The sequence below is a fragment of the Hemibagrus wyckioides genome, linkage group LG19, assembly GCF_019097595.1.
Source record: "Hemibagrus wyckioides isolate EC202008001 linkage group LG19, SWU_Hwy_1.0, whole genome shotgun sequence".
Classification (NCBI taxonomy): Eukaryota; Metazoa; Chordata; class Actinopteri; order Siluriformes; family Bagridae; genus Hemibagrus; species Hemibagrus wyckioides.
In genome coordinates, this window is record NC_080728.1 from 2,504,870 (window position 1) to 2,517,500 (window position 12,631).

Here is a 12,631-nt window from a genome sequence, read left to right on the forward strand (position 1 = left end):
GGTAAATATCCATTTTGAGTTAATCCTACAGGCTGCAATAAGTATGGTTTGGTCTCACAAAAACATTCATTCATTCATTCATTCATTCATTTATTTTTGGTAACCACATTGTCTTAATCAGGTTCATGGTTGTTCAGAGGACCACAATACATAAGGTGGAAAATTTACTTATGTAGAAGTTTCCTCCTTATATTTTATGACTCTGTAATAAAATAATTCCCATAATTCTTTTTTCTGTTCAGAATTACTTATTCCTCTTTCTCAAAAGGACAATGTTATATATTGCTATTAATTAGGAATTAAATATATAAATGTCAATATAATTATTATTTATGTAGATAAAGCCACAAATTCCATTGTCCATTATAAATCCACAATTCCATTGTTGTTGTTTTAATTTTGTCATTTTATGCAGTTAAACCATAATGTTTCTATTGCTAATAGCACCAATGTTAAGAGTACATTTCAAGAACTGATAGTTTACAGCTATAAGGTATATGCCATGCAGTTACTCTGGATACTCAGTTTGAGATGTAGCTGTTATTTATTTGCTCTGCTGCCCTCTGCTGTTACATAAGACTGCCTGAACTCTCCCCATGTAAATGACTCATCCAGTTCTATAATTGACCTACTGCTCTAACATGTCCGGTACCAACTCTTCCGATCAAATACAGTGTCCAGTGAATGAAGGATGAGCAGTACATTCTGGAGAATAAGCTGATCTGTTTGTATGATGTGCCAATAGAAATCCAGCTGTCATGTTTGAGATGCAGTGACTGTGGGTTCCACTATTATGAACCAGAGGAGAAGAAAGTCTTGTTTGGTGAACCAATGAACCAATGCTGTTTGAACAGCTGACTGCTGAAGGTGGCTTGTTCTGTGAGATCCAGTTTGGTGGAAGTGTGCTTTCCAGGGCATGTGGCTCTGCCAAACCTGTGGGATAGACCATCTAGTTAATTTGTGACACTCTAAAGCTTTTGTTATATATATACTCTTATAGAAACATATAAGAGTGAAAACAATACTATGATATATTAGACAAAATGCTCCTTATAGATTCCTACAACATAAAGTCCCCAATGAAACTACTGGAAAGACAATTTATTGTTTTTGCTGTAGACTGAAGAAATTTGGTATGAAGACCAAAAGATGAATATAAGAAGAGTAGATCAAAATTAGGTTAAAATGTCATCCCTTTTTCCTGGTAATTATATGTAGATGTGGTGAAAGACCAAAAATATTGAAACATGAGACTGACAGATATATCCTTTTAGACGGATTGTTTAATAGCTCTGAGCTTTGATTTGAGCTCTGGGTTTCACCTGTGAAGACTGCATTTGTAGTTAAAAAGGATCAACATGAATCAACATTCATCCTAAAAATGAAGAAGACTTTGAGAGCAGAAATAAAGAGACCATATCAGAAGATCAAACCATTTATCAGCAGTAAAACTCAGAACAGAGGACAGAAAAGAGCCACAAATGTTCTGCAACCAACATTAAGCTATACCATAGTGATGGAAAATTATCACAAATTATGGAGGAAGAAATTATCTGCTTATGATCCAAAAAAGCTCATTGATGTAACATGGTGGAGGTAGTACAGTATCATGATTTAGGCTTTCATGGCTGCTTCTGGAATGGGTTCACTAATCCTTGTTAATGATGGAACTCATGATGGTGGCAGCAGAAGCAGTCCAGAAGTTTACTGGAAGATTTTGTTTGCATGAAATCCTGGAAATGCCTCACAGAAACCAGCAATTTATTGATATCAGTAAGTTGCAGACTTGATGCAATTGTTCCAAGCAAGGCGTATGCACCCAAATATTACATGTAATTTAGTTTAATTTTCCAGACTTATCTGTTCCTTTAGATTTGCTTGCCTAAAAATTGGGTGGTCTGATACAAAAGTTTCTATGTTTTCTAGATGTTTTTGTTAAAAATGCTGAGCTGCAAATATCAGAAAATAAAAGCTAAACTCACTTGTCATGTCCATATTTTGATCTCAAACCCAGATGTCTTTGTGTACAGCAAACAATTGAATTGACCTGTATTTAATGTTGGTACACTGACATTAAATATATATAAAATGTTTTTAACTCTTCTATGCTTTTGATTTAATACGTTTTTTGAAATCGAGGAATTTAAATAAAATGAAGAGACACGCATGAGACCCTCTCCTGACAGGGTTTTACAGTCACATCTCAGACTGCCATCTGCTCCCAAAACATTCCTTACACAGTTATTTTTGAATTGAGTTTGCTTTAAAAGTAAATAAAATTTTTAAATAAAAAACTCAGAGACCAAGCTAGACTTCAGACTCTACAACAATAATGAACAGTGGCTAGTGTGAGACTCTTTAGGGTTCAAAATATTGCTAATTCAGTGGGTCAAGGGAAACAAACTCCTCTTAGGTCACTGACCCCAAAACTTATTGGAGTTCACAAGGACGTCTTGGATAGAGGCATGATCAGAAAGGTAGATCCCACAGTTCAAACAAGAGGTTCTGCTCAACATATATCATTTTTCACAAGCATGGCGGTTTCTCTCTTTACTCAGTGTCAGTATTCAGGCAACTAAAATCTTCCAATAAGTATTGAGATAAATAAGTATTCAGTACATTGTAGAAACATGTTTGGAAGCAGTTACAACTTCATATTCATTCTGCATAAGACTCCACAAGCTTTGGGCAAATGGATTTGGAAAGTTTACCCCATTTTTCCTGTCAGATCCTATCAGACGCAATTAGATTGTATAGTAAGTGTGTGTAAACTGCTATGTCCAGGTCTCTCCACAGATTTTCTATGGGCTTTATGCCTGAGAAGAAAATCCCCAAATCTACTCCAGCCTTTTCTTACCTGCATATTTTCAGTCGCTGTCATGCTAAAAGGTGAACCTTAATGGCAGCATTAATTCTACTGACCAGTCTCCTCCTTCCTCATCTAACCACTGTTCCTTACCACCTCACACTAAACTAAACTGAACTGTGGTCTAAACAAGGCCACAGAGACCGGCATGTAGCCCAATTATGGCAAGATCTTGGTTTCCACTGGTGCTTTCACACCCCAGCACTCCCAGTGGCTTCCTCCCCAAGGATCTCTGCTATCCCAAATGAATGAAGAGATTTGGCACCACTTAACATGTCACCCTTGTCTAAAAACGATGAGGTGCTTCTGTTAATCACAACTCCCAAGAAAACAGTGTAAGATGTTGTGCATTAGTCCATTAAGGGTCTTCCTTGTCAACCTATACAGGATGCTGAACAAGAGAGAGGTGAAAACTGCCTTTTAGCCAGTGATCACTGCAGCAAAAACAGTGGAGGGAGTTGGTAGCCAAATGATTCTGGGCAGACCTCCTGGGCAGTTATCAAAATCATGATGTTTGCAGCCTTCTATGAAGGAAAGCCTACAGAGTGTCATACAGTACTATTTTAATCAAATACTGTAGCAGCCAATCTGATTCTCAGACCAACTGTTCCTCAGAATCTGCTTTGGTAGAAATATATTAGGATCTCACATGGGATCTGGACACTCAGCTCCTACAGTGACATGCAACTCTACTAAAAACATCTCATTCTCATGCAGTTTATTTAGAGGTTTGCTGCTACAGAAATTAGGCATTGCTTTTGCCTGTGCATCATTAGGGGGGTAAAAATACCACCATGGTTTCTTGCCATTCAGAAACAGGTCCCAGCAGCCAGAATGTTCCAGAGAATGTTACTGTGAGAAGGTTACAGGGAAAGATGACTGCACACAAGAAGTTACTGAAAATACATCATTTTACATCTCTTCTTTGGAAGTTTCTGGTATACATGTATGCACACACACAAACACACACACACACACACACACAAGAAGGTTTAATGGCAATATACCATGTGATGCCTATCAGCTGTTTTCAGCTCCTTGCTCTGCTTGGCTTTCTCTTTACTTCATACTGAGAATGATCTTTCAGCTCTGTAATTAAGATGATGGACTGTTCTTGATATTTGGATTGCTATTAAACCTTCTGCACATGGATCTACATGCTTTGTCTGAGTTTTTTATTTTGTTATAAATGGCTTTGTTTCTCCCTGTAAATTCAACAAAGTTTAAATTTTATAAAGTGGAAAAGATTAATTTGTATATAGATAAGAGAGAAATATCCAGAGACGTTTGATGATTCAATTTTCCATTCTATGGATTTCTTCTGCTCTTTACACTCGACACATGCATAAGAAAATGCTCTGTTCTAGAACAGTGGAAGACTGTATCATGGCTAACTACTACTCTTAGTTGACAACTCTATCCTTAATTTTAATGGAATTGGGGTTCATCCAGCTGGCCATACACACTAATAATCAAATGTTTTTGTCAAAAATGCCCTAGAAGACACATCCATATGCCAGTTCACTCTATAATAAAGACTAGGAGAGATATGCTTACTGTCTGTATATCTCGAACAGTGCTCACTGTCCCAATACTTTACTTTACATCATTGTTTTAGGAGCAGCAGAGAAATTTACTGATGAAGAAATAGCTAAGCAGGCAGGGACTGGAGTCACATAAACACTATCCCTCACATATTATGGCAAAAAAAGTCTCCTCATAATTCTGTTTTGTTTGGTTGACCACCCATGATTCCACGGTTTCCTGGACTAATGGAGAATTGATGCCATGAATCCTGCCATTTATTTCCTTGTTGTTATACACATTGAGGTCAAATACCTTCTTGGGCCCTCTGGTAGAGCTAATGCTTCTTTATCCCTCCAGGTCCTTATACACTATATTGCCAAAAGTATTCGCTCACCTGCCTTGACTCGCATATGAACTTAAGTGACATCCCATTCCTAATCCATAGGGTTCAATATGACGTCGGTCCACCCTTTGCAGCTATAACAGCTTCAACTCTTCTGGGAAGGCTGTCCACAAGGTTTAGGAGTGTGTTTATGGGAATTTTTGACCATTCTTCCAGAAGCGCATTTGTGAGGTCACACACTGATGTTGGACGAGAAGGTCTGGCTCTCAGTCTCCGCTCTAATTCATCCCAAAGGTGTTCTATCGGGTTGAGGTCAGGACTCTGTGCAGGCCAGTCAAGTTTATCCACACCAGATTCTGTCATCCATGTCTTTATGGACCTTGCTTTGGTCACTGGTGCACAGTCATGTTGGAAGAGGAAGGGGCCAGCTCCAAACTGTTCCCACAAAGTTGGGAGCATGGAATTGTCCAAAATGTCTTGGTATGCTGAAGCATTCAGAGTTCCTTTCACTGGAACTAAGGGGCCAAGCCCAGCTCCTGAAAAACAACCCCACACCATAATCCCCCCTCCACCAAACTTTACACTTGGCACAATGCAGTCAGACAAGTACCGTTCTCCTGGCAACCGCCAAACCCAGACTCGTCCATCAGATTGCCAGATGGAGAAGCGCGATTCGTCACTCCAGAGAACGCGTCTCCACTGCTCTAGAGTCCAGTGGCGGCGTGCTTTACACCACTGCATCTGACGCTTTGTATTGCACTTGGTGATGTATGGCTTGGAGGCAGCTGCTCGGCCATGGAAACCCATTCCATGAAGCTCTCTGCGCACTGTTCTTGAGCTAATCTGAAGGCCACATGAAGTTTGGAGGTCTGTAGCGATTGACTCTGCAGAAAGTTGGCGACCTCTTCGCACTATGCGCCTCAGCATCCGCTGACCCCGCTCCGTCAGTTTACGTGGCCTACCACTTCGTGGCTGAGTTGCTGTCGTTCCCAAACACTTCCACGTTCTTATAATACAGCTGACAGTTGACTGTGGAATATTTAGGAGCGAGGAAATTTCACGACTGGATTTGTTGCACAGGTGGCATCCTGTCACAGTTCCACGCTGGAATTCACTGAGCTCCTGAGAGCGACCCATTCTTTCACAAATGTTTGTAAAAACAGTCTGCATGCCTAGGTGCTTGATTTTATACACCTGTGGCCATGGAAGTGATTGGAACACCTGATTCTGATTATTTGGATGGGTGAGCGAATACTTTTGGCAATATAGTGTATATGATATACAACAATATACAAATACTAAAAAGCACCTTTTGTTTGTAATACATCACTGAGCCATTTTTTGGATAAAAAAGGTTTTTTGGATAATAGTCTATTGAATTATCAATATTTTATTTTATTTATTTAGTCTGTTGAATTATCAGATCTTGTTCAGCACTTTCATTCAACTACAAAAGGATCGTTTGTGTTTCTAATCAATTCCACAGAATTTCAATTGAATTTAGATCTAGATATATTGGTATTTACTGTCCATGACCCCTCCTGACTTGAACCCCAGTCCCAACTGAAGAAAGGCCTTATAGCATGAGGCAGCCAACACCATGCTTCACTATGAGTATGGTGTTCTTTGGATAATAACTTTCTTGCCTTTGTGCCAAAGACATCTTTTAGAATTTTAAAAGTTCTACTTTGGCTTATCAGAACACTCCTCATTTTGCTATATGGTTTAGGGTGATTTAGGCAGGATGTTTTTTCTTGAGATGGCTTCCATCTAACCAACATATCCCATAGACCAGCCATGTGTGTTAGCTGCAGAATGTTCAGTAAGTCTTCCTCCTCCGTAGTTAATACAGTAGTACTTTTGCTTGTGATAAATGTATTTTAGTTAGCTCTCTGATTGAGCAAATTATGGCATTAGAGTTGTGGTACTAAAGGCTTTAGTCTCTACAGGGGAAAGTTTGGATGCTTTAGGCAGAGTTAGTAACACCTCAACTCTGGCATTAGAGCCCTCACAGCAGGGTGAAGGGGTAATGACTCTGGGGCATAGTTGCAAAGCCAAAGCTAATACTAAGGCTCGCCCACGAGAGGACCACTTTTCTCCACTTCATGTGTCTAACCTCTTTCTTAAGGCAAGTGAAATTAGCTAGGCTTTTAGCTGTTCCACTAGCACAGGGTACAGGGAGCCAGTGTGATGGACATTTAATATTAGACAAGCATAGGTTGTCGAAAGTGGTTTTTCATGTATAGGAGTTAATGATATATGCCTATGCTTTCATTTCTTTCCGCATATCCAGAGACAGTGACAATCCAGCAATCCAGAGACAGGGCCTGGAGTCCCTGTCTACTTTGCACACAGTAAACGTTGTCCATAACCATTACATAATCAGAAGCATACATAATATAGAGTCTCATCAATTGATGGAGTTCACTGCTGTTGAGGAAGGCCCCTCATGGACTACCTGGAGACAAATGGGACTGTTGTGGATAGTACTACTTTTCAATTCATTTCAATTCAATTTATTGTATAACACTTTTAACAATGGACATTGTCTCAAAGCAGCTTTACAGAAGTATAGAAACAGAGAAGGGAAAAAAAATGATAAAGTTTAAATTAAAGTTACTATTTTATCCTTATTTTATTTGATCCCTAATAAGAAGCCTGCTGCGATGGTGGCAAGGAAAAACTCCCTGAGATGATATGAGGAAGAAACCTTGAGAGGAACCAGACTCAGAAAGGAACCCATTCTCATTTGGGTGACACTGGACAGTAAATAATGTAACTGTAGCTGATTAATGTCCTTTTACAACAGCAACCAAGGGCTTATGAGGAACTATTAGGTCAGTGTAGTTTCTGAGTTCATTATAGACACCTCTTGAGTCTGGTTCTTCTCAAGGGATCTTTATTTGAAGTTGATCAGAATACTACAATACAAGAATACTTTACTGATGACAGGTATAAGATAATTACTTTTGAGGATATGTTTGGATGTGAATGGGTAATTCTGAGCCACAAATTCACATACCATTACATCACACACTATAGAGGTCAAATTGCCTCTGGAAGCAACATCAGTGTAAGATCTGTGCATTCAATGCTTCATGAAATGGGTCTTCAAGGCAAGCAGCTGCACACAAGCCTTAGATTAATATGTACAATGCCAAGCATGGGCTGGAGAGGCGTAAAGCCCACTGCCACTGGACTCTGGAGCAGTGGATGTGTGTTTTCTGGAGTGATGACTAGTCTATGATCTCCCCTTGAGTAGACCCCTTGTCCAATCTGAAGTGGGACAGCCACCAACATGCTTCACCATGGGTATGGTGTTCTTTGGGTGATAAACTGTCTTGTTTTTGCACTAAACACAGATTTTAGAATTTTACTCAAAATGTTCTACCTTGGCTTCCTCAGACCTTGACAAATTTTTACTTTTTTTGTGTTTTTCTTAAAGAGAAAGCTTTCCTCCTATCCCATCTGAGAGATTATCACATGAAGACATTGGCCAGTGCTACCTTTTTATGACTTGGATGAGGGCTTTCACAGTGTTCCATGGTACATTGTATGTTTTGTAAATTCTTTTGTATCGCTGTCCTTAACGCCTTTCAACACTGAAATCCTCTTTGGAAAAACATGCTTTGTACTGTCTTTGTGAACCATGGCCTCAGCAGTCAGATAAAGTCAAGAAGGTGTCAAGAAATTCCTAAAGAAACAGCTGATCTTTGTTAGAGATGAACCAGAAGCACTCCGTTGATGGTAGCTGTATGATTACATTTTAACATGAGTTTGAATTTGATTACAGGTTAATTCTGATCACAGTCACATCACATCACATCAGCTCTTGACAGCCTCCTAAATTTTATCTTGTCTATCATCAGTTCTGTTCTGTTCATGATAAGCTTATGATCACTGTGCACAAACCTGAGTGTGGTCTCGAGTGGTGTAAAACATGGTGCCACTGTACTCTGTAGCAATGAAACATTTTTCAGCTCAACATCTGTTTGCTTCTGACAGAAATTTCAACCTTGGCCATTGATAGACCTTTCAACAAGATTTATTCATCTTCAGTAACTGTTTCATCCTGCTGATGGTTGTGAAAGATCTGGAGCCTCTCTCTCCTATGGCTTTCTTTCTTTCATAGCACATCCTGGTACCACCTCTTTCCCAGTTGAGCGATGCTTACACACCTGGCCGACCACATGATGTAAAAGTAAACGCAATTTATAGATGTGGCCACTCTCTTCCATTGCTCCATGGTCCAGTTCTGATGCTCATGTACCGATTACGGCATGAGCAGATACATAGCTCCAGTAGGAACAGCCTACTCCTTAATCTTAGGAGCTGCAGGAGTAGCCTTCACACTCCACATGCATCAGTGAGTCTTGGGAGCCCATGATCTTGTCACTTGTTCAACAGTCGTCCTTCTTTAAACCAATTTTTTAACCCCTGCACACTTGGAACAGCAAAAAGATCTGATGTTTGGAGATGCTCTTACCCAGTTGTCTAGCTATCACCATGTGGCCCTTGCCAGAGTCACTCATATCCTAACACTCACCAATTTTCCTGCTTCCAACACATCATCTTCAACAACTGACTCTTTGTGTACTTGTGTAAAACACCTCTTATCCTTTGCCATTGTAACAAGATAATACATATTATTCACTTCACCTTTAAGTGCTTTTAATGTTCAGTCTTATCAGTATATATTGTTAAAATATTACATTATATATTTGAAACAATGCCATTATTTGGATTTCTATCTTTATCTGTTTAGTGCTCAGGATATTAATATCTGTTTCATATACTGCTGTAAACCAGAAGTGGGCTTGGTCTATTTTTTTGTTTATTTTGTTTGACTTTTTTTCCTTCCCATGATTTACTGGTTGCTGAAAAATATGGGCTGCTTAAGGAAGAAGGCATTTTCATTCACAAATAATTATAGAACATTATTTTACTAAGTCTTGATCCAGACAAACCTCTGAAACTGAAAAGCTTTATATCTTCTATATAATGTGATTGAGGAAGCAAGACTTCTGTTTCAAATCACTGATTTCTTTCTCAAACCAAGAAACTGTTTACAATTATAGTCATCTAATCATATTTTACCAGATTTATTAATTATTTTTTATTAATTTTTTTTTTTTAGCATTTCATTATACTGCACCTAATTTCAGAGAGAATAAAATAGTGTTAAAGAGAATGATGATTAATGACTAATGAAAAGCATTTGCCAAAGACAGAACAATAATTTCTTTAAAAATATATTACTTAATTTTTGATTAATACATTCCTAATTAATTCCTAAATACTATTATTAATGCATTTAATTTAATTCTTAATAATTAAGTTATTTAATTATGAATTGAACTTAATGATTAAGTTTATTTAATATTGCTTAATTAAATAATATTTTTTAATATTTTTTTTTATATTTTTAATGTGTGAAAGCTATATAGAAAATATAGATTTTTACAAAATAGCAGGGGAGTGTTTATGTTGGGCTAAAACTGAACAATCCATCCCCTGTTTGTATTATTTATATGAAAACTGGCATTTGTTCTATGATGAGGGAGATGCCTTGAGTACCTTTTTTCTACATATTTGGGCTATAGGACTGTACAGTATCTCACAAAAGTGAGTACACCCCTCATGTTTTTGTAAATATTTTATCTTTTCATGTGACAACACTGAAGAAATGCCCCTCTGCTCCAATGTAAAGTAGTGAGTGTCCAGCCTGTATAACAGTGTAAATTTGCTGTCCCCTCAAAATAACTCAATACACAGCCATTAATGTCTAAACCGTTTGCAACAAAAGTGAGTACACCCCTAAGTGGAAATGTTCAAATTGGGCCCAATTAGCCATTTACCCTCCCCGGTGTCATGTGACCCGTTAGTGTTACAAGGTCTCAGGTGTGAATGGGGAGCAGGTGTGTTAAATTTGGTGTTATCGCTCTCACACTCTCTCATACTGGTCACTGGAAGTTCAACATGGCACGTTTGTGAGATTCTGTATTATTTGTATTGACTATGTAGCATCTGATATAAATACACAACCAACTTTACCTAGAGTTTCTTTTTTGAAATCTTTTCAGCCTTAGGCTAGGTGTATTCCTCCGGGTCCCATAGGATGAAAATCAAAAGTTTGTATGATTTTTGTTAGGGGTTTGATCCAGTAACCTGATATAAACAATCCATTATTGAGCTGCAGAATAAACCATATGTCTACTATATTTCTGTTAAAAACTCATGAAATGCTTTTATTTATAAGAGCTGCTACCTATAGCCTTTGTAGAATATGTGCTGTGTAAAGGGCTACTGGAATGTTCAAAAAATGTTCATTTAATTCTAATGTTTTTGTTGTTATTGTTTTGTAACACCATTTTTTAAAACTGACAGAAAATCATTTGATCATTCTAATGAAATGTTTCTTAAAGAACCCCAGACCCTCTCAGAGTGTACCAAGCTTTATGGAAGATTTTAATCTCCAGTGAAATTCTGAAATAGAAACTAAAGTCAATCTGATAAAATTATTATTAGTCATTGATGTCAACTATAAACAATAGTTTCTCAATATAAAATATATATAGTTACTCAATATACAAATAAATAAACACAATGATTATAAAGTGTGAATGACGCATTACTTTTTTGCCTGTAGTTTAACAGTATCTTCAGAGTATAGTGAAATATGTTTTATTTATTTATTTATTTTTATATAAATGAACAAAACAAAACTAAACTAAATATTGCTAATATAGACCATGCCCACTTCCAGTTCATATGTACACTGTATGGCTAAAAGTTTGCTGACCCCTGACCATCACACCCATATCTGGTTCTTACTTTAACTTTTGCCACAATGTTGGAAGCACACACCAGTATATAATGTCTCTTAAAAGCAATAACATTGTAGTTTCCCTTCACTGAAACTAAGAGACTCAAACCCTGTTCCAGCATGACAATGCCCCTGTGCACAAAGCCCCTGAGGTCCATGAAGACATGCTGTGTTAAGGTTCGAGTAGATGAACTGGAGTGTCCTGCACAGAGCCCTGAATCTGACTCAACCCCACTGAATACCTTTGGGATGAACTGGAACACTGACTGCATTCCACATCAATATTGAAATGCAATACATTATTTTAAGAAAAAATATACTCATAAAATGAAGGGTATAAATGTATATTTAAGTTACTTGCACTCTGCAACTTGTCCTGAAATTGTTACCTTCATATGTGTGTTTTTCCCCGTTCCAGTCATGCTGAATCCTCTTCAGAATGCGGTTAATGGAAGACACCTGTATGAATATGGAAGAGTAAGAAATTCAGAAACTCACATTATCTTAGTGACATCAAAATTTGTCATACATTTAAGATTACATTGTGTTTTTTGTAAAGATTAAATGTTAAGCAAAACAAAGTAGGTGCAAACATTAGGTGAGGACTTGTGTAGTCTCTTTTTAATGTATACAGAATACAAATTGTTCTTGCTCACTAAATTCCTTCAGAATCTCCCTGGTATATGGATTGTTAATCCCAGAATTCCTTTATGTCAATTGATTTCTGACATTATACACCAGACAGTAAAATCACTAATGCTGATTTAACTCTAATTTAATTCCTGCCTGCTGGACTGGAGTGAAAACCAGTGTTTTTTCTACATGGTGATTTAATGGGCTTATCAGTGAATCCATAGAAGTTTGTATTAGATTTCTAGAAATTTATAATAAGAACATGGGGCTCACACTCGGAACTCTGTCAGCACGGCACACTTGCTCTGACGAAAGCTTCTTGCGGATCTCCCATGCAGGAAGTGTTGGACTGGTACGCTTGTACTGTGCTATAGTAGAGACCACATCAGGTGTGAGGAGTCTTGGTCTGCTGCCTCCTGTGGCTTTAGGGACCCAG

General features: G+C 37.9%; 1 protein-coding gene across 1 annotated transcript in view; it reads right to left on the reverse strand.

Annotated features, from left to right (window-relative positions):
- Positions 1 to 98: 98 nt before the first annotated feature.
- Positions 99 to 12,631, reverse strand: part of pax4 (paired box 4) — a 28,183-nt gene continuing 15,650 nt past the window's right edge. The window contains exons 4-6 of the mRNA XM_058417729.1: positions 12,469 to 12,631; positions 11,952 to 12,021; positions 99 to 933 (exon numbers count right to left, since the gene is read on the reverse strand). The exon at positions 12,469 to 12,631 is cut by the window's right edge and continues 53 nt beyond it. Coding sequence (XP_058273712.1) covers positions 665 to 933; positions 11,952 to 12,021; positions 12,469 to 12,631 — 502 coding nt within the window. The 3' untranslated portion in view covers positions 99 to 664. The remainder of the gene's footprint in view (positions 934 to 11,951; positions 12,022 to 12,468) is intronic.